General features: G+C 35.0%; 1 protein-coding gene across 2 annotated transcripts in view; it reads left to right on the top strand.

The window, feature by feature from the left end:
• ALG13 (ALG13 UDP-N-acetylglucosaminyltransferase subunit) overlaps positions 1–20,234 on the top strand; it is a gene marked incomplete at both ends in the record, with an annotated part of 80,724 nt that overhangs the window by 40,933 nt on the left and 19,557 nt on the right. For both annotated transcript variants that reach the window (XM_080719402.1, XM_080719401.1), the window contains 15 exons: positions 1,024–1,105; positions 1,202–1,364; positions 3,830–3,905; positions 4,842–4,950; positions 6,491–6,555; positions 6,892–6,992; positions 8,216–8,343; positions 9,277–9,523; positions 10,380–10,493; positions 10,652–10,808; positions 11,219–11,336; positions 13,160–13,192; positions 13,295–13,350; positions 16,256–16,327; positions 17,677–17,842. In XM_080719402.1, coding sequence (XP_080575528.1) covers positions 1,024–1,105; positions 1,202–1,364; positions 3,830–3,905; positions 4,842–4,950; positions 6,491–6,555; positions 6,892–6,992; positions 8,216–8,343; positions 9,277–9,523; positions 10,380–10,493; positions 10,652–10,808; positions 11,219–11,336; positions 13,160–13,192; positions 13,295–13,350; positions 16,256–16,327; positions 17,677–17,842 — 1,687 coding nt within the window. The remainder of the gene's footprint in view (positions 1–1,023; positions 1,106–1,201; positions 1,365–3,829; positions 3,906–4,841; positions 4,951–6,490; positions 6,556–6,891; positions 6,993–8,215; positions 8,344–9,276; positions 9,524–10,379; positions 10,494–10,651; positions 10,809–11,218; positions 11,337–13,159; positions 13,193–13,294; positions 13,351–16,255; positions 16,328–17,676; positions 17,843–20,234) is intronic.

Raw genomic sequence — 20,234 nt, 5'->3', positions numbered from 1 at the left:
AGCTCAGAGGTAGAATGCCCCTTGGGTTTAATCCCCAGTACTGCAAATAAATAAATAAATAAATAAATAAATAAATAAATAAATAAATAAATAGTTTATGGGAAAATAGCCCTTGGATCAGAGAACTTGATATTGGGAGACATTAGTTCCGGGTAGCAATAAATGATGCTTAAGATATATTTCTATAAAGGAAAGCTTGGTTGCAACATCCTTTCATAGAGCCATAGATCATGGAATACATATTTCGTATCTCAAGTTGCTGTTACCACACAGCTTCAGAATGAAATAGTTTTAATTTTAAAGGGATTACATTCCTTAATTCAAGACAAATTTTTGGAAAAAAAAATAAAATGTTTTAAACCTGTTAGGTAATCAAGTTTCATCAAACTGGGAATTTACTCAAATTTTTGGTTAACAGGTATGACTTTTGTATTTTTTAATCCTTGGGGTTGTAGGAGTCAGCTAATCTATCCTCTCATTTTTGTTGTCATCTCAGTGTCTCAGTTCATTGAGAAAAAATTCTCTAGCAGTATCCCTCCTAGATAATATTTTGACTATATTATTTTTCATTGGATAGCCTCTGGAATAAATTATACAAAGTTCCTTTTGTCCCTTAGTCTGAATTTTGGATATTTAGATGTTGGATATAATTTCTCCAATCTTCTTACAAGTTACAGTAGTACTTGTCATATCTGTTAGGCATTTAGTTATAAAAGTTCTTGTCTTAATGCAAATTTGTAAAACAGGAATCGTTTTGTGTGTTCAGAACATGTGATTGAGACTCACAGTATAGTTTCACTAGTGATTTTAATCTTGGCATTTTAGAGTCATTGTCAAAATCTCTTTGTAAGACAAATACTCTATTTACTTACATTTAAATTTTAAAATGACTTTAGAAATAAATTCATTTAGTTTGTCTGTTACTCGTTGCCTACTTAATTTCACCTTAGCTACCAAGTAAATTTTATGATTGTAAGGTATTTATGTAACATTAACTTCATTGTTCTGTGTGTTTTCCTTCAGATTATACTCTGCTGTTCAAATAATGGTCATTATGATTCTGTGTACTCAAAACAATTTCAATCAAATGCAGCCGTTTGTCAGGGTATGTGAAAATTTCATAAATATTTGGGGTGTGATTGATTTCATATAACTCATCGCCAGTGTTATGAAATTTTTTTGGCACTTTATTTTCTTCCAGCTGTACTGTATGAAATTCTCTATAAAGATGTGTTTGTTGTGGATGAAGAAATGTTGAAAACTGCAGTTGGCTTATTTCGAAGTGGTTCTAAGAAGAACAGAAATAATGCTGTAACTGGAAGTGAGGATGCCCATATTGATAACAAGAGTTCAACTGAGGATAGGTAATGAAGGGAAAGGAAATAATGTCAACTACATGATATTCATGTTCTCTTTCTCCTGTACATCATTTGAAAGAAGTAGAAAGGTCATTGCCTGACAAGCTTATGACTTAATTATATCTGCATATGTTCATGCATGTTAAAGCTGTATATTTTTTTTTAATGAGGGAAGAGAAATTTTGCCAAACTGATATATTTTGAAATGTTTAAACTAGTGTTTCTGTTCAAGTCACGATCCGTATTTTTTGCTATAAGAGACGTTAGAATTATTGAATCCAGTGATTCTCAAACTTGAGATGTATATGAATTACGCAGAGTGCTTATTAGAAATAAAATTTTCTGGGCCTACCTTTACAAAATTTGAGACTAGATTGGGGCTAGAAAACCTGCTTTTTAAAAAATAACTACACCTAGGTATTCTTGTATAGGTAGGATATGGATATGGATCATGATTTTGAAATGGTAATTAATCTTAAATGTTTGACATGCATATCTAGCTCATAGAAACTCAGGCTAATAGAGTATCCTAATTGAGTATCCTAAAAATATCGATTGTGTTCCTCTGAGGAAAGAAATAATATTTTTGCATATATTATTTAAATAGATCTGTTAAAAACTTTGGATTTAGCCAGGCATGGTGGTACATGCCTATAATCCTAGTAGTTTGGGAGGCTGAGACAGGAGGATTGCAGGTTCAAAGATAGTCTCAGCAAGTAGTGATACTCTTATCAATCTAACAAGACCATGTTTCAAAATAAAATATAAAATAGGGCTGGAGGTGTAGCTTGGAGGTAGAATGCCCCCGGGTTTAATTCCTATTGTCCCTTCGACACACACAGATGCCAACAAAAAACAATTTTGGATTTTTGATAATACAGTGGGAAAGTGGGCATTGTTTTTTTATTTTCATGGTACTAGGCATTTAACCCAGGGGTGGTCTACCTCTGAACTATCCTCCTCCAGCCCTATTTTATTTTTTATTTTGAAACAGGGTCTCAATAAATTGCTAATGTTGTCCTTGAGCTCACTATACTCCTCTCAGCCCCCCAAATACTGGAATTACAGGCATGCACCACCACACCTGGTTGTTGTGTTGTCTTACATTTCTTTCTGGTTTCTTGTTCTGTCTGGAAATTCAGGAAGGTTTGCCAGACAGATGTCCTCTGTGTTTTAGTCTTGTTTTACCTCTTTGACATGTAATGCTTCCAAGTTTTTTTCTTTGTGGTAGAAGGTAGTTTTTAAGGCTTATCTGAGACTATTAGAGATGATTATCTTGTGTGTGTGTGTTTGTGTATAAAATTTGCTTCATTCTTCACTTATTACTCATCTTGAAGACTTTAGACTTATATCAGTTATGTACTGTGTAACAATATTACCACAAATATGGCAGCTTAAAGCAGCACTTATTTGACAACTTAATGTGAGTTATGAATCTGAGTGTGAAGTCAGCTGCATCTCATCTTTTGCTGAGGTTTTCACAAAAATGTAATGAAATATCTTAACTGGAACTTTGACTGTGGAAAGAGCCATTTTCTCACTCAAAATTCTTGATAGCACTTAGTTCTTTCCGGCTGTAGGATGAAGAGCCTTGATTTTTATTCAGAGGTAACCTTTAGCTCCTTTCCACACTGCTTGAACATGGCTGCTTGATTCCTTACAGGCAGCAGGAGAGAAAACAGCAAGATGGGTGGTGCTATAGTCTTTTGTAGTATAGTCACATAAGTCCTATGTATTCATTTGAAGCAAACTTAAGGAGAAGAGGGGATTTCAAGGGTATGAATTAACACCAGGAATTGTGATCATAGGGACCACTTTAAAGAGCATGTCATAAAGCCAGGCATGGTGGCATGGGACTGTAATTTCACTACTTGGGAGGCTGAGACAGGAGGTTTGCAGGTTTGAAAACAGATACAGCAACATAGCAAGGCTCACCACAACCTAATGAAACTCTGTTTCAAAATTTAAAAACCACCTGGGAGTATAGCAGAGTTAGAATGTTCCTGGGTTCAATCTCCATTACACAAAAAAGAAGGTATTGGCCAGGCATGGTGGCGCATACTTGTAATCCCTGCACTTGGGAGGCTGAGACGGAAGGATCGCACAGGGTTGAAGCCAGCCTCGGCTACTTAGTGAGGCTCTCAGCAACTTAGTGAGACCCTGTTTCCAAATAAAATATAAAATAGGTCTGGGAGTATAGCCCGGAGGGAGAAAGCCTCTGGGTTCCACCCCCACTACCACCACACACAAAAAACGAAGGTGTCACCACAGAAGGTATTATATATAGTAGATAATCTGCTAAGTATATTGTAGCACATACTTATAAATAGTATAATGTGCAGATGCTGGATGAAAATATTTGCCTTGTTTTTATAACTGAGCTACTCTGACACTAGGTGGTGGTGTAGTCATGTACCAGTAACTACTCTACTTCTATATAAAGTTCTTTGCTGTTAAATCTTTTAAATTAGGACTGAAGAGCTGGCTGCCCGCTGTAGTGTTGAAAATGTACCAGAAGGCTATAATCAAGGATCAGAAGAATCAAAGGTTTGATATTTTCTAAAGTAAAAAAATTTCTTACTCTTAATCTTGTAGGATCATTGCCTAAAATAGTTAAGATCAGATGGTCCATTCTAATTACATTGGGCTGGGGGAGAATTTGTCATGTTTTCCTGTATGAAATTTTTACCTATCCAAAAATATGAAACATGTGTTTTGTTTTCTTTGAAATTTATTTTAGGGATTTTAGATTTTTCAAAACAAACTTTAAACACTTAAATATTTAAAAGCTTTTGTTTTTATGTTAGAATAATATTATACTCCCAATATTTTGTTTGTAATCAATCTTCTGATTGCTAATGTTGCTTTTTAAATTAGGGAACATAATGACTGCACCTATTCTATTCTAAGAAAGTAAGTGCTAAAGTATGAGAAACAGAAGAAATTTTGTCATCTGTATGGGCCTAAAGTCAAGTTGGCCTTCAGTTTGAGTTTAGATAAATAGGGCAAATAGTATTATAAAAATGTCTGTGTATCCCTCAAATTCTGGTAATTTTGGAATGAAATTCCTGGAAAGCACAAGTAAAGTTATAGTTTATTTGGAAATTATAACAGAATTTTGCCACAGTAAAATTCAAATATTCCCAGGTGATTTTAGGATACAGGAACTTGTTCAATACTTGTTGAATAGTTCTGACTGCTTTTTTTATTCTGATGTGTTTTTGCATTGGTTTATATGTACCCTGGGTTGTTGGCTACTCTAGGCAATATTTCTCTTCTGCTATATTAAATATTACGGGTTATTTGCATTTTACTTATTTAGTCTTCTGATTTTCAAAATACATGGTAAAATTTATTGTGCTGTTTCTCATTTTAATAAAGGGAGCCATGTATACATATTTTTAAAAGACAAAAATACCTTAGTATTTCTTCCTCAGAGAAGCTAAAAATGTTGAATTTATAGCTCAATTAATTTTATTTTAGTTTCCAGAAAGTCCATCAAAGATGCTACTTCCATATAAGGTGCTTAAAGCCCTGGATCCAGAAATCTATCGTAATGTAGAATTTGATGTTTGGTTGGACAGCAGAAAAGGTAATATAATACCAACAAGGTACTTTATTGAATCCTGACAGATCCAGGAGAATAACTTTGCACATTGTTTCTTTAACATCTCAACATGTTAAAAAAAAAAAAAAACACAGCCTGGTATCTTACTCTATATATGATTTAAATCTGAAGGAGGAAACAAATAGTCTTAGAAGTGGGGCAGGGATCCTTTATAGACTGATGCTTATATGGGACTCTAACTTTGCAAAGACTATGTGGAGATAGACTAGAAATAACTTTAGGAGAACCAGAAACTTAGTGACTGAGAACAAACTCATCTGAAATTGTTAAGATTGTCCTCATTGACAAATGAATAGATCAGGCCTGTGGGCCATATCTGATCCAATACTTATTTTGTTTGGTCTATGTACTAAGAATGGGTTTTACATTTTTTAATGGCAGGGAAAAAACAGTATATTGTAACATATGAAAATTATAAAAAATGTAAAAAGTGTTCATAAATTCAGTTTTACAGATTTTAGTAATTCTGACAGAGTCTGGCCCACAAAGCCTAAACTATTATTATCTGGCTAGCACAGTGGTGCACCCTTGCAATTAGTACTTGGGAGGGTGAAATAAGAGTATTACAGGTTTGAGGCTAGCTTCAGCAAATTAGATCCTGTTTTAAAATAAAATCAGGCTGGGGTATAGCTTATTAGTAGAATGCCTTCAGGTTTAATCTCTATTACCACAAAAAATAAAAATGGCTAGGGACAAAATTCTATGGTTTAAGTGCATTTGGTTTCAATCCCTAGTACCCAGCATATAAGAATATACTGGCTATCTGGGTCTTTACAGAAAAAAACTTACCAACTCTTGAGATAAGAATTGGTTGTCTCTGCCAGGTGTGGTGGCACATGCTTGTTAATCCCCGTGCTTGGGAGGTGGAGACAGGAGGATCGCACAGGTTTAAAGCCAGCCACACTGGCTTAAGAGACCCTGTTTCCAAATAAAAAAGTATAAAAATGGGTCTGGGAGTATAGCCCGGAGGTAGAAGGGTTTCCTGGAACCCCAGTGCCACCAAAAAAAAAAAAAAAAAAAAGAATTGGTTGTCTCTCCTTATAACTTAATTGATCAAATTAGGCCTTAAATTATTGTTTTCAAGATAAGCTTATACTGTCCCATACTTGAACGAATTGAACCTCTGTACTTAATAGTTAGGAGCTTAAGATCTTTTTTTTAAAGTTGCTTGTTGTTTTAAAAAAATAGACTTAAAAGAAGATGCATAGTATTACTTTCACATTGTGCCTTTTTAGTGACAAACTGATACTAGAACCATCCAGTTTCTGCTGATTTATATTTTAAAGTACAAAACTATTCTGACTACTTCAAATTAAGTTGACAAGAGAAATAATCCATCAAGAGTTATAGAATGGCCCTTTGGGACTTTCTCGTCAGATTTTATCTTGTAGTAGGTAACTCTGTCAAATGTAGTATGATAAACGTAAATTAGGAAATTAAATAATATGTAAGATAGGAAAGAGACAAATTCAGTTGTGCTTGAAATTTCTTTTTCTTTTAATAGAACTTCAAAAATCTGATTACATGGAGTATGCTGGGAAACAGTACTTTTTGGGAGACAAGTGCCAGGTTAGTTTCTTCTTTAAAGAATCAATAGTTTGTTTCTTCAAGATTGTGCTTTTAGTCATTAATATGAGTTGAGCAAGACTTATAAAATATCCTAAAAAAGTTTTTAATATTTGTGTTAAATTCTAACCATAGACTAAATGTGATGATTAATATAAGGCTCTTATAGTATGTGCCTCCTCCATTGACCCAGACTGTAGTATCAATGTCAATTACTTTTTAAAATATATGGACATGCATTGAACTTCATTTGGAGAAAAGTGGAATTTTTGTTTTCAAAGTCAAGATCTTTCAGTAAACTTGAGACTAGTTGAATTATCATGTCTTTCTGTCTTTTAGGTTCGCTTGGAATCAGGTGGGAAATATTATAATGCTCATATTCAAGAAGTTGGAAATGAGAACCATTCAGTAACAGTTTTCATTGAAGAATTGGCAGAAAAGTAAGAATATAATAATTTGTTCTGTTAAAAAAATCTTTGACTCCTGTTTCCTTTTCATAAACATTACATTCAGAATTAATAGGATCCTAGTAAGAAAGCAAGAGTTATATCTGGTACTGGCCTAATTATCTGGAATTAAAAAGTATTGAAGTATAAAATATCAATAAAGGTATCACTTATGTTCAAAAGTTTCCAAACCTTAATTACTAGCCAACTTATTAGAAATATTAAGTACAACAGAATTTTGATATAAAACTATAGTAATTTGAAAGGTAATGATTTGCTGAGTTTCTGCTAGTATTTACGAAAGCAAGTCCAGTTCTTTTTTCCTTTTTTCTTGTAATACTGGGGATTGAGCCCAGGGGCGTTCTGCATCTGAGCTACACCCTCCAGCCCTTTTTCTATTTTTTATTTTGAAACAAAGTCAAAGTTGCAGAGGGCCTTGCGTATTTCTGAGTCTGGCTGAAAATCTACAATCCTCCTGTCTTAGCTTCTCAATTACTTGAATTATAGGCATGTGCCACCACACCTGGCTTAGTCCAGTCCTTTTTAATTTTTTCCTGGAGGGTGTCTGAAAATACAAAGGAAACCAAATCCTCTTAGGTTTCTGATTCAATACATCTGGTATGGGGCCCAAGAACTTGAAATTTTAACAAGTTTCCAGATGATGCTAATGCTATTGATCCACTTTAAGAACCATTGGATTAAAAAAATCTCAGCAGCTAAACAAAATGAATTTCATTTCTCATTTAGTATGTACATAGTCAATAAAGGAGGACTCAGGCCAGCAGGTTCTGTTTTGACACATGCTTCTGTGACCAAAGGCAGGGGGAAAAATGAAAACCTGATAGACCATTTGCTGGTCCTTAAAACATCTCACATTTTATTGGCCAAGTAAATGGTTTATATAGCCAAGCCTCATGTCATTGGGGTGAGAAAATATGATCTTTGTCTTAGGAGGGGCAGCAAATATTTGTGAACTAATAAATTCTACCACAGTCTTCTAAATGTGTGATAGGTAGTACAAACAGCTGTGAATTTTACAAACTGCTCTTAGGTTTTCTGGCCTAAAAATATTAACCAAAGCTAAACAGGGAAGCTAGTGTCATTAGGTTTAAGTAAAATACACTTGAAAATGAAACAAGAGGAGTGATGTATGTGTACTAATTAAAAGTTAAGTTTTTGTTTTACAGTGGTTTCATGGTGATATCTTTACCTTTTAGGCATGTTGTTCCACTGGCTAACTTAAAACCTGCTACTCAAGTGACACCTGTTCCTGCCTGGAATGCTATGTCTAGTCGTAAAGGAAGAAGTTACCAAAAAATGCCTGGAAGCTATATCCCGGAAATAGGTTTGTATGCTAAAGGTTTTTATTATTTTATTTTTCTTTTTTTGTATGCTTTTTTACTTAACTACTTTGTGTTTTTAAGGCTTATCATATATCTCTTAGGGTAGGGCTTCTCAATCTTCACACTGTTGGCATTTTAGGGTAGCTGAGGTTTTATTGGTGTGATTGGGGCTATTATGTGCATTGTAGGATGATCCCTAGCTTCCACTCACTGGATGCCAGTGATATCCTCTTCCTAGTTCTGATAATTAAAAAAGTCTCCAGATACTGCCAAATATACCCTGAAAGAGGAAGGAGCAAAATTGTCCCTGAATGAGAAACCACTATTCTAAGAAACTTTGTGTAAATTTAAGTTAGTGTAGATATATGACTTCACAATTTGAAAGAAAAATATTTTTCAAAAAGCCAGGAAGATACCTCTTAGAAGCATCCAGAAGCTGGGCAGAGTGGTGTATGCCTTTAATCCTAGCTATTTGGGAGGCAGAAGTAAGAAGATTATAAATTTGATGTCAGCCCAGGGAACTTAGGCCGTGTCTCTTAATCAAATGAAAAATACTGGCAATGTATCTTAGTGGTAGAGTCCTTGCATATTGTGCACAAAAGTCTAGATTTAATCCCCAGTACTATGCAAAAAAAGGCCAGAGATAATAAGCATAATTTCTTGAAGAACAGAAATGGAGGTGACAGAATGACTCAATGTTTCGATGACCAGAAGTACCTATATTAAAGAGAATGTTGAAATAACAATACAGAAATTATCTGCTGGTTTTGCCTTTTCAAATGGAAGATTTAGTACATCCTTGAAATATACAAAAACTATTTTCCTATAATTTATTTTGTTTGTTCTCAAGAAAAGCATCTGAGAATTTAAGGAAATTTTGGACACTGCCTTTTGCTTTGGTTATGAGGCTTATTTGCTCCTTTTTTGTCTGAAAGCTATGTCAGAGATGGACATGAAGCAACGGAAGAAGATGTTCAAGAAAGTTCGAGGGAAAGAGGTTTACATGACTATGGCTTACAACAGGGAAGACCCACTTCTCCCACCCAGGCTTCAGCATACTATACATTATGGGCATAACCCTCAACTCCACTACTCACAGACAGCTGGTAATGTTATGTCCAATGAACATTTTCATCCTCAACATTCGCCTCAGAGACAAGGTCGAGGATACGGTATGCCCAGGTGAGATTTAACTTAACTTTCATAATAATATATGTTTTTGTTTATATCTTGGAAGCAATTACTAGATAGAATTATGCTAGAAGTGAGAAATATAGTTTAAGGATAGTTTTATACTCTGTTTCTAAAGAGAGCATAGAGCCAAGCATGATGGCTTACATTTCTAATTCCAGTACTTGGGAGGCTGAGATGTGAGGATCGCAGATTCCAGGCCAGCCTCAGCAACTTAGCAAGTTTCTGTTTCCAAGTAAAAAATAAAATAGGTTTGAGGGTGTAGTCTGGAGTTAGAAGGTGCCTGGGTTCTATCCCTAGTACTACGGAAACAAAGAACATAGAACTGATGACACATAAGTTCTTGTCAGATGAATTTATTGGCAGATTTATATTTTCTATTAGCCTAGGGAAATATAAAACTATTGGAGAGATAGTTGAGTATAAAAGGCCATCAAAATGAGTGTCTGTGTGATATATGGCACTGTATTCGTTAATAATTGATAGGCCTAATTCCAGTATTAAAAAAAGTAAAGCTCTCTCTAGTTGAGTGGTTTCAGAAATGTATTGTAATTCCATTTAACTACAGAGACTAAAGTGAGTAAAAATTTCTGTTTTTATTTATTTTTTATTTTTATTTTTTTTTTTTTGGTGGTACTGGGGTTCCTGGAAGCCCTTCTACTTTCGGGCTACACTCCCAGACCTATTTTATATTTTTATTTGGAAACAGGGTCTCTTAAGCCAGCGTGGCTGACTCCGAACCCACGCGATTCTCCTGTCTCCTCCTCCCAAGTGTGGGGATTACAAGCTTGTGCCACCAAGCCTGGCTGTTTTTATTTTGATTGATTGATTTTCTTTTTATTCCTAGGGATTCATCTCGCTTTGTGAACAGGCAGAACATGCCAGGTCCTAAACTTGGTTTTTACTCTGGCCCAGGTAAAAGGTGCTGCCAGAACTATGATAACTTCTCCTATAGATCTCGGTAAGCCTTATAAATAAGGGTTGAAAGTCAGAAATAATGGATAAGTCTGGTTTCATTTTAAGTGTCAACTCTGAGATGTTTGAATTGTTATTTAGAAATTACAAAGACATTAACTACCATATTTTATCTTTTTAAATTTATTTTCTGAACTACTTAAGTTCCTTTAGGCGTAGTCACCACCGCCAGATGCATTTTATTAATAAGGAGTGCCAGTATGGCTTTCCCCCAGAGAATGGACAGATCCCTAGAGGCTTAGAAGAAACTGTTACTTTTTATGAAGTCCAAGGTGATCAGACTGCTTATCCATCTTTACCGGTATGTGAGTCAAAACTTCACTTAGAAATCTGATTACTTTTTTACTTGAAGCAAAGACTGTGTATAAATAATAAGCATTTTTTTATGGACAACTGAATAAAGCCCATCTTGGAAAGCATGAGCTTTTTTCTTAGAGTTTTTAAGGAAAAGATGAGAGAAGAGACTATTTTTAAAGCTGTGCTTAGAGAAGCAGTTAGAAGTTGACAGTCTTGGCTGTATATGGGGCTCATATTTTCTGTTTTCTTGATCATTCATTATTTTACATATATTTTTATTCTAAATAAAAATTTAAAACATTTAGCAACTTATTCTTACAGTAGCACTATGCAGTATAACTGATTGATTTTAGAAATATCCCTCTAGCTTTTTTTCTATATATGAAAAACTATATGTATCTTTCTTTGGTACAGAACCATGGAAGTCCCTCTGTAATGGTTCCAGCTGCTTCAGGATACTGTGTTGGGAGGCGGGGACATGGCTCAGGTAAACAGATGTTGAATTCAGAGAACAACATCCAGAATGACAATGGTGAGTAACTCGTACACGGAAGGTTTAGTTTTGGGCTTTCACTGCTTTCTGTTAAGTTGTTTTGAAAGAGAGATTTTTATGTCATCTTCCTTGGTTTTCAAAGATGTTCTGATAGTCCTCAAATGAACAAACTTTTTATAAGTCACTACAGTGTTAAAATTTTTTTAGCTTTCTGAATAGGTCTTTAGTGACTTTTGATTTGGTGAGGTTTCAGTGTGGAAAACATGTATTCCTTATTAGTAAGGTGCTATTCACAGTTTGTATATCTTAGGCTTTGCCTATGACCAGCTATTATTTTCCAAGACTGCTATGAAGTAACTTCTTCACCCAAAGAAGTCTGCTTGATCTATAAACATTACTGCTTATTAAATCCTATATGCCATGATTTCTAGTAAATAATTATATTTGTAATTTAATGTACTCTTTATTATATTCTTCTGAGTAATGTGGTGTCCTTGTTTATATATGAGGATACTGAGGTTCATATAAGTAGAGTCATGTAATATGGTCTTTTGTGACTGGAAGATACTAGTTTCTCTAAAGCTATAAATAAATATCTCCTTAAATAATTACATTATCACATTACTTCTTATTGTGGAGTGTGCTTATTTTTGCCATTTATCATTAAATTATATATGCCTGCTTAAATAATTCCTAAAGATTGGGAAGCAATTCTGGAGGTATGGGGCATTCTGAATGGCTTGAGTTTATTAATAAGTTCCTTATTCTCTTGTAATACTCTTTCTGCTACACACACACACACACACACACACACACAAACACACAAACACACAAACACACACACACACATACACACATATATATTTTTAGAAATTTGATGAGGACCAAAAATAGAGGAATCATCTGTGAAAACTTCATATTGCATATACATGTGTATACTTAAGGATGCTTACCCTCTGCTCTTCTATTCACATGGCCCTTTTGTGTTTTCCTTTTAGCTCTTGTGAGTAGCTTCAATTACACTCCTCTGTAGTGGCATATTTGAAGTAACCAAATCTTTGTTCTCACTTTATGTTCTGCTGTCCAGAGGAGTTGTGGGCCTATGTGGTTTATAAGATATGTGTTTAAGAATCAAATACAGTTTAGGTTTGTGGGGTTTTATTTCATGGAAATCTGCTTAGCAAAAGATTGACTTTCTCTGCATTTCATTGGTATAGTGAAGTACTTCAGATGACTGAGCCATCCTTTCAGGTGATAATGAATTTTACATGTATTAATGAAACAGGTTGAAAAATAGATGGGGTATGAGATATCTCTTCAATGACCACCTAAGGAAATTATGGGTTTTACACAGATTACATTTGTCACCATTTGCATATTTACTATATGTCAAGCACCATGTTAACTTCTTTTTACTTCTCCGAACCCTTCTCAAAACCCGCATTTTCTTTTTTAAACTGTTTTCACTATTTTACAGTGAAGAAATTGAGGAACAAAGATTAAATTCCTCACCTAAAATCATGTAGCCAATCAGAAATCAATTCCAAGTAGTTCTCACTCCAGAGACTGTGCTTAATTGCCAAACTGTATCCCTCCCCCCAAAAAATGAGACACAGATGGTATTTTTTACCTTTGCTTAAACTTTTGAGAATAAAGTGGATTTTTAGTACAAAATTGTACTGTTTACAGCTATTTCTTGGCTTCAATATCTGTTGAGTAGTATTAAACTCAAATCATTTTAAGGGATGTATGCATTTATTTTCCAAAATATATCCATAAAACTTGAGACAGATGCTGACCACATGGCTCTGCTGATCAAAAAAGACCTATTTAAACATACTTTCCTTCTCTTTTTTTCCTAGGGGGTTATCATGAAGAATATTTTTATCCTTCAGGTCAGTGAATTTCTGATGTAATCTGGTATTTATCATTATTTGTGGAATTTTAAACTACAAAATAATGCTCATTTTTTACTTTATTTTGGCTATCTACTCTAGAACCAGACTATGAAACTGCAGGTGTATATAGCACAACTGCATCTACGGCAAACTTGGTAGGTATTTAAAAATAGCAAACAGAGCTCCTGCTATGTACTAGGGAATTGTTGAAGAATTATACATGCATATATGCATATAGATATACATATATAAAATATACATATGTACATGTATATTTGTGTGGTATTAGTTATTGAACCTATGGATATTTTACCCCTGAGCTAAAACCCCTAGCCCTTCTTATTTTTAGAAACTGGGTCCTGCTAAGTAAGTTGCTGAGGTTGGCATTGAACCTGTGATTCTCTTATCTTAGCCTCCAAATATTGGGATTACAGGCATGTACCACCATGCTCAAGGTGTGTGTGTGTGTGTGCGCGCACATTTAAATCAAAACAACCCTTTGAGGCAATTGATATTCCCATTTTGTACATGAAATTGGAACATAAAAATTAAGTAATGTGCCCCTGGATATTGAGACTGACATTAGTATTCTCAAGTAATATACATAATGTCCATGGAAGTGATTCCTTCTTTAATACTTCTTTTCCTTCCTAACTTCCCCTAGACCATCTAGAGGTTTCTCCTCCATTATATAAAGTTCCTCTTACATTTTGATTACTCCCTAGTTTCTGCATATGAGAGAAAACATGACCCTTCACTTTTTGTGACTGGCTAATCTCACTTAACATAATGTTTATTAGGACCATCCATTTTTCTGCAAATGACATACTTTTTTTCTTTATAAAAATATGAAATGTTTGACGAATTCTGTGTCAGTTTTGCACAGGAGCCGTGCTAATCTCTTTTGCATTCTGATTTTAGTGTATATACTGCCAAAGTGAGCACAGATTATTTGGATTTTCTATTTGATTCTTTGGGTCTAATTTATCAATTATCATACTGACAATTCTTTTTATAGTTATACTGTTTAGATTTACTATAATTCTTTCCTTTCTTACCCCTGTGTTCTCTCTATAATTCTTTCGTTTCTTATCCCTGTGTTCTCTCTACTTGATTTGAAACTACTTTGAGATTGTCAGGCATTAATGGAAGAGACATACCCTTATGCACTTTTCCATGAGGTATTTTATCCAAGTGCAAGGGTTTACAGGAATGATATCCTTAGTTAAACTCTTGTTTTTAGATATCTTAATGCACTCAGAAATTTTAACAATGATTTGATTCATGCTCCAAATCTGAGCTTTAGCTTTTTGTCAAAGCACTTGTTAATTTTATCTTCTATAATTCATGGTCATAACAGTTGCTTCTCCAACCATGTGAATCCCTGTATGCAACGACTATTTTATTCTGTCATTCCACCCTCCCAACTATTCTTTTCTACACATACCTGCTAAACTCTGCTGACAATATAACCAAAATACAGTACTAACCTTGGTTTTTCAAAACTACTTCCCTTAATCATAATCTTCCTGGTTAGGTTTTTATTACAGTAGCATTAGGTTTGTATTACAGTAGCATTCTACTTCTGTATACCAATTTCTATGTTTGTTAAGCTAGGTTTTGGTGAGATAACAACCCCAAACCTTAGTCTCAGTGGCACAGCACAGGAGTTTTTTTTTTTTTTTTTAATGTTATATGTTCAGTTCAGGTTGGTTGTGAGCCTCTGTTCTTTATATATAAGGACTCTGGACAAATGGGTATGTCCTTTCCTTTCTCCTTTTCTTTTTTGCTTAGTGGAGATTGATCCAGGGACATTTTTTAAACTATACTCCCAGCTCTATTTAATTTTTTTATTTTTAAACAAGGTCTCACTAAATTGTAGTGGGCCTTGTTAAGTTGCTGAGGCTGACCACAAACGAGCAATCTTCCTGTTTTAGCTTCCCATGTACTGGGATCAGAAGCATGCACTGCCATTCTTGACTAGACATGTATTTTCACAGTCACTTCAGCACGGCAAAAGATAAAAGAAATTGAACACTGTCTATTAACATTTATTTTCATATTTCATTAGACAAATAACATGTATAACCATACCTAACTAGATGGACTTAGAAAAGCATTTTTAATCATGCATTCAGGAGAACTGGAAAATTTCTGAATATCTGGAATAATTTTTCTATATTTATAATTAATCTTAGCCATTACAGCTTCATATAGTGAAGTTTTGTTTTTACTGTTAAAGCATCACATCTTAGAAAGGAGAGAAAACTTTGACATTCTTTTCCCCTTTTTGTTTTTTCCCTACTCTTTTATCTTTTAGAGAAATAATATGTATTCCTATTCCACCATTACTATTCTTATATCAACATGCTTTTTATACCATTCCTTTACATAGCCATCCAAATGAAAAGTCCAGTGAAAATCTTACCATTAAAGATGATAAGAGTGGATATTTTTTTTCCTCTCTTCAGTTTCATTTGCCAAATTTCTTTTTGCTTTGAATTTAATTTATCATCTACTTCTCCCCATAGATTTCAATTTCTTCATGATATGTTCTCTTCCAAGCTCCCAGCCACCAAATCAATTTTATAGCAAATTTGTAAGTAATTTTTCCTGCCACAACAATCTGTCATGAATAAATCTGAGCCTTTCAAAATCATTTCTACTTTCTCAAAGATAAGGTCTTAGGCCAGAGGAAACTGGTATTTGAGTCCTGCTATCTCTGTTACTTACTGCTTCATTAGGGTACAACTAAAGAACCAATTAACACATTATTTATTTATTCAAGCTACATCTTCAAACAGAAGGCTTTCTTTTAGTGAAACTATTGTTGGTCCTATTCCATATCTGTTTTGAGGTTACAGTTGTGGCAGTGAGGATCTCTATATTTAAATCACTTAAATCAGGCACTACAATTGATACCTTCTGGACCATTTTCTTAGCATTTTGTCTTCCAAATATACAAGATTTTAGGACATACCACTTTCTTTTAATTTTAACAACGTATTGTTTGATTTCTTGACTTCCCTTTATTCAGCTATATTTCTGTATTCATTAAAGTCTCTTCTGGACAGTAGACCATGTTCTATGTCTCCTCAGGAAACAGTTACCTCACACAACTACCCCCAGAAGGTAATCTTACAGTGTTTCCAAGTAATCATTTACATGGTCTGAACAAAGAAAAATGAATTTTCTCTTCTCTTACCTTCATCATACTTAAGGTAGCCATTTATATTCCTTTAAGTAGTATTTTATCTTGTACTTGGTACAGTGATAATTAAGTTCATTAAATGAATTGATTAAGCAATTGCTATGTTCCAGTGCTGTTCTATATGCTAGTGTTACACTACTTAGTCTACTATGAACCACTTAAATAATGATTAATTTAATACTAAATAACCTGCTAAGGCTGCTTCATCTACTGACTTAAATTTAAAGTTATCCTATAGAATGGAAAATCAGCATAAAACAGTAGCTGAAGTAAGAGTTTATAAGATTATCTATAGATAATGAAACATGGAAACTTTGGAAGAGAATATTTTATGGAGCAGTCAAGTTTCATAAGCAAGCAATATAAGGATTGACAAATATTTGTTAGCAGTTGTTCTAGTGGAGACCACTGATAACATTGAATATAGTTTCAGAGGAACAGAGTGGGTAGCAGCCACACTGCAGTGAGTGGTAAGGAAATGGAGGCTGCCAGCCAGGATAGTATGTTTAAGAAGATTGTATTACCATATGTTGATTATCTGTGCACAGCCCTATACTGGATGCTTGAGGAAAGTCTGTTCTGGTAAGCTTTGGCCTAAGCCAGGTGTGGTGGTACACACCTCTAATCCCAGTACTTGGAAGGCTGAGACAGGAAGATCACAGGTTCGAGGATAGCCTCAGAAACTTAGTGAGACTTTCAGGAAGGCAGTGATGCCCCGTTTCAAAATAAAATGGGCTGGGGTGTAAGCTGAGGTAGAATGCCCCTGGGTTCAATTTCTAGTATAAAACAAAACAACAACAACAACAACAAAAAATACTGGCATAAGCAGGAAAAATTGCAGTCTTGGGAAGTCATGAATTTAGAAAATATGCAAAACACGTTTTCTGTTTTAGAAAGTGTGTTTAGATGGGGAATTGTGTTTGTGTGTGTGTTTATCACAATGAATATATATATTACAAATCTTTGAAAATATTTGATGGGAACCAAGAGTTAGGCAGATGGAGGACAGGGATGAGGAGAAGCCTTTCATTGCATACAATTTAATACTTTATTTTTGTGTCATATTAATGTGTTATCGTTTCAGAAAAATAAAGTAAAATTTAAAGCTTTTAAAGTAATTGAGTCCTATAAAAGAAATCTTGGGTTTATAAGGTCAACTTCTTTGTGTTTTAGTTATGAAGACAAAATACTCCAAAAATTCAGAGTTAGTTAAGAAACCAGTGCCATTTGATAAACCAGACTTAAGAATTCTTTACTTTCTTCCACACAGATGATGGGAAATTCTGTAGAAGTTGCAGCTTCCTGTGCCAATAATGCTCCAGCTCCAGTCTTACCTGATTGTACAGTAGCTAATCAAGCAAGTAGCACATTATCAGTTTCCTCACAGAATCCTGTACAGCCTCTGTTTGTATCTTCACCTACACAAGGCAGGCCAGGTAGGTTTTTAGTGTTTGTTTACTTTGGAAGCCTCTTTTCCTATTCATAAAAATGTATATACAAGTATTCTACTGATTATATATGATTACTTTTAAGAATTAATTTTAACCTACTTAATAAAGTTTTTTGTGTTCTTGAAGAATTCCTGTCATTTCAGAGTCAGGGTTTCATTTTATCTGGTGTTCCTGGCTTCAGGAATATTTCTGTGCCTTTTGTTTGCTGCCCATTGACTATTTTTTCTGGTTTGGGGGTGGAACCCAGGGGCATTCTACCTCTGAGCTACACCCCCTGCCCTATTTTTTATTCTTTGTTTTGAAACAGGGTCTCACTAAGTTTCAGAGGGCCTAAGTAGCTGAGATGGTTCGCAAACAGCGATCCTCTGGTCTCAGACTCCCAAATGCTAAGATTACAAGTGCGCGCCAGCTTGCCCATTGACTATTTTGAGGACTTGTACTAGTTCCTAAAACTTTGAGTTCAGTTTTATTATATAAGAATTATTTAATAGCTGGGCATGGTGGAATACACCTGTAATCCCAGTATTTGTGAGGCTGAGACAGGAGAATTAGGAGTTTGAGAGATCAGCCTCAGCAACTCAGACTCTTTTTCACAGTAAAACATAAAATAGGGCTGGGGGTCTGTTTCTCACTTTATGGAATAGATTTCTAAGAAGTTTCTTATAAAATAAGTTATTTTCTTGTGTCATAATAAAAATATTAGAAGAAATAAAATTATAGCCATCAAATTTGGACATTAATGTTTTATGCTAGAAGAAAGTGGAGTAACATTTGAAGTCCTCAAAGATAAGATTTTGTATCCAGCCAAACTGATTTTCAAGCACAGTGAACAAACTTGTAAGAATCAATATTCTTCCCCTGATCCCTTGAAGAATCTGCCAGATATACTGCTGTCTAGTAAGGTAATCACTAGCCACATGTTGCAATTTAAATTACTCATAATTAAATGAAATAAGTCAGCCAGGCTGTAGTGGCAGAGGCCTCTAACCAAAAGATACATATGTTGAAGACTTGCTCCCCAACTTTGTGCTATTGGAAGGTGGTATAAACTTTGAGGTAGGTCTAGTGGGAAGTCTTAGTGGCATCTAGTTGAAGGGAATAGTAGGACGCTGCCCTTCATGCCCTTTTTCTTCCTAGCTACCATGAGGTGAACAGCTTCCAATGACACATACATGCACCGCAATTCACTGCCTCACTATAGGCCCCAAAAGACTGCAAGACCACTAGATCATTGACTGAAACCACCAAAACTTTTAGCTAAAATAACCTTTTTTAATAAGCTGATTATCTCAGTAACTCTTACAGTAATGGAAGGCTGACTAACACAGATTGCAAAGACATATACTATCTGTGACATGCCAAAGGAGTTAGTCCTCAGTCTGATCCATTCATCTGGATCAAGTTACCTATTTGTGAAGAACATGTGGAGATATAGGATGAGTATAAATTAGCAAAATTCAGACTGTTGGAAGTTGAGCAGGGCAAAGGGCCAGGGTTACTCTAAAAAAATAAAGAAATGAGGCTGGGCGTGGTGGCGCACGCTTGTAATTCCCGCACTTGGGAGGCAGAGACAGGAGGATTGCGCAGGTTCGAAGCCAGCCATGCGCGCTGGCTTAGGAGACCCTGTTTCCAAATAAAAATGTAAAAATAGATCTGGGAGTGTAGCCTGGAGGTAGAAAGGCTTCCAGGAACCCCAGTACCACCAAAATTAAAAAAAATTAAAAAAATAAAGAAATGAAAGAGATGGAGGAAGAAACGATAGATTAAGAGATTAAATAGTATCAAATTTTTAAAGATAGGCAAGAATTAAAATGGTCTAGGATGCACATCTGGGTGGCAAAACTACTCTTGTGGAGCAAACCACAAGGACATGATTGTTATTAGAGTTAGAGTAATGGTTATATGGTGAGAAGGAAAGTGGATGGAAACTTTTGGGAGTGGCTGCCAAAGTTTTATTTCTTGACCTAAGTGGTATCCTAAAGTAATTCATTAAGTCAAACATTAGATTTAGTTTCTATATCAGTTTCATTTGTCAATTTAAAAAGTGTGTTTTAGAGCCGGGTGTGGTGATGCACGCTTGTAATCCTCGCGCTTGGGAGGCTGAGACAGGAGGATCACATGGGTTCGAAGCCAGCCTCAGCTACTTAGTGAGGCTTTCAGCAACTTATTGAGGCTTTCAGCAACTTAGTGAGACCCTACTTCCAAATAAAATATAAAAAAGGTCTGGGAGTATAGCCTGGAGGTAGAAAGCCTCTGGGTTCCACCCCCCAGTACCACCAAAAAAAAAAAAAAGTAACACAACAATGAAATTTTATATTTGAGGATTGCAGGTTCAAGCCCAGCAATAGCAACTCAGTGAGAGCCCTCTACAATTTAG

This window comes from Muscardinus avellanarius (genome assembly GCF_963383645.1).
Source record: "Muscardinus avellanarius genome assembly, chromosome: X".
Classification (NCBI taxonomy): Eukaryota; Metazoa; Chordata; class Mammalia; order Rodentia; family Gliridae; genus Muscardinus; species Muscardinus avellanarius.
The sequence above is the reverse complement of the archived record's forward strand: the minus strand, read 5'-3'. Positions and strand labels throughout refer to the sequence as shown.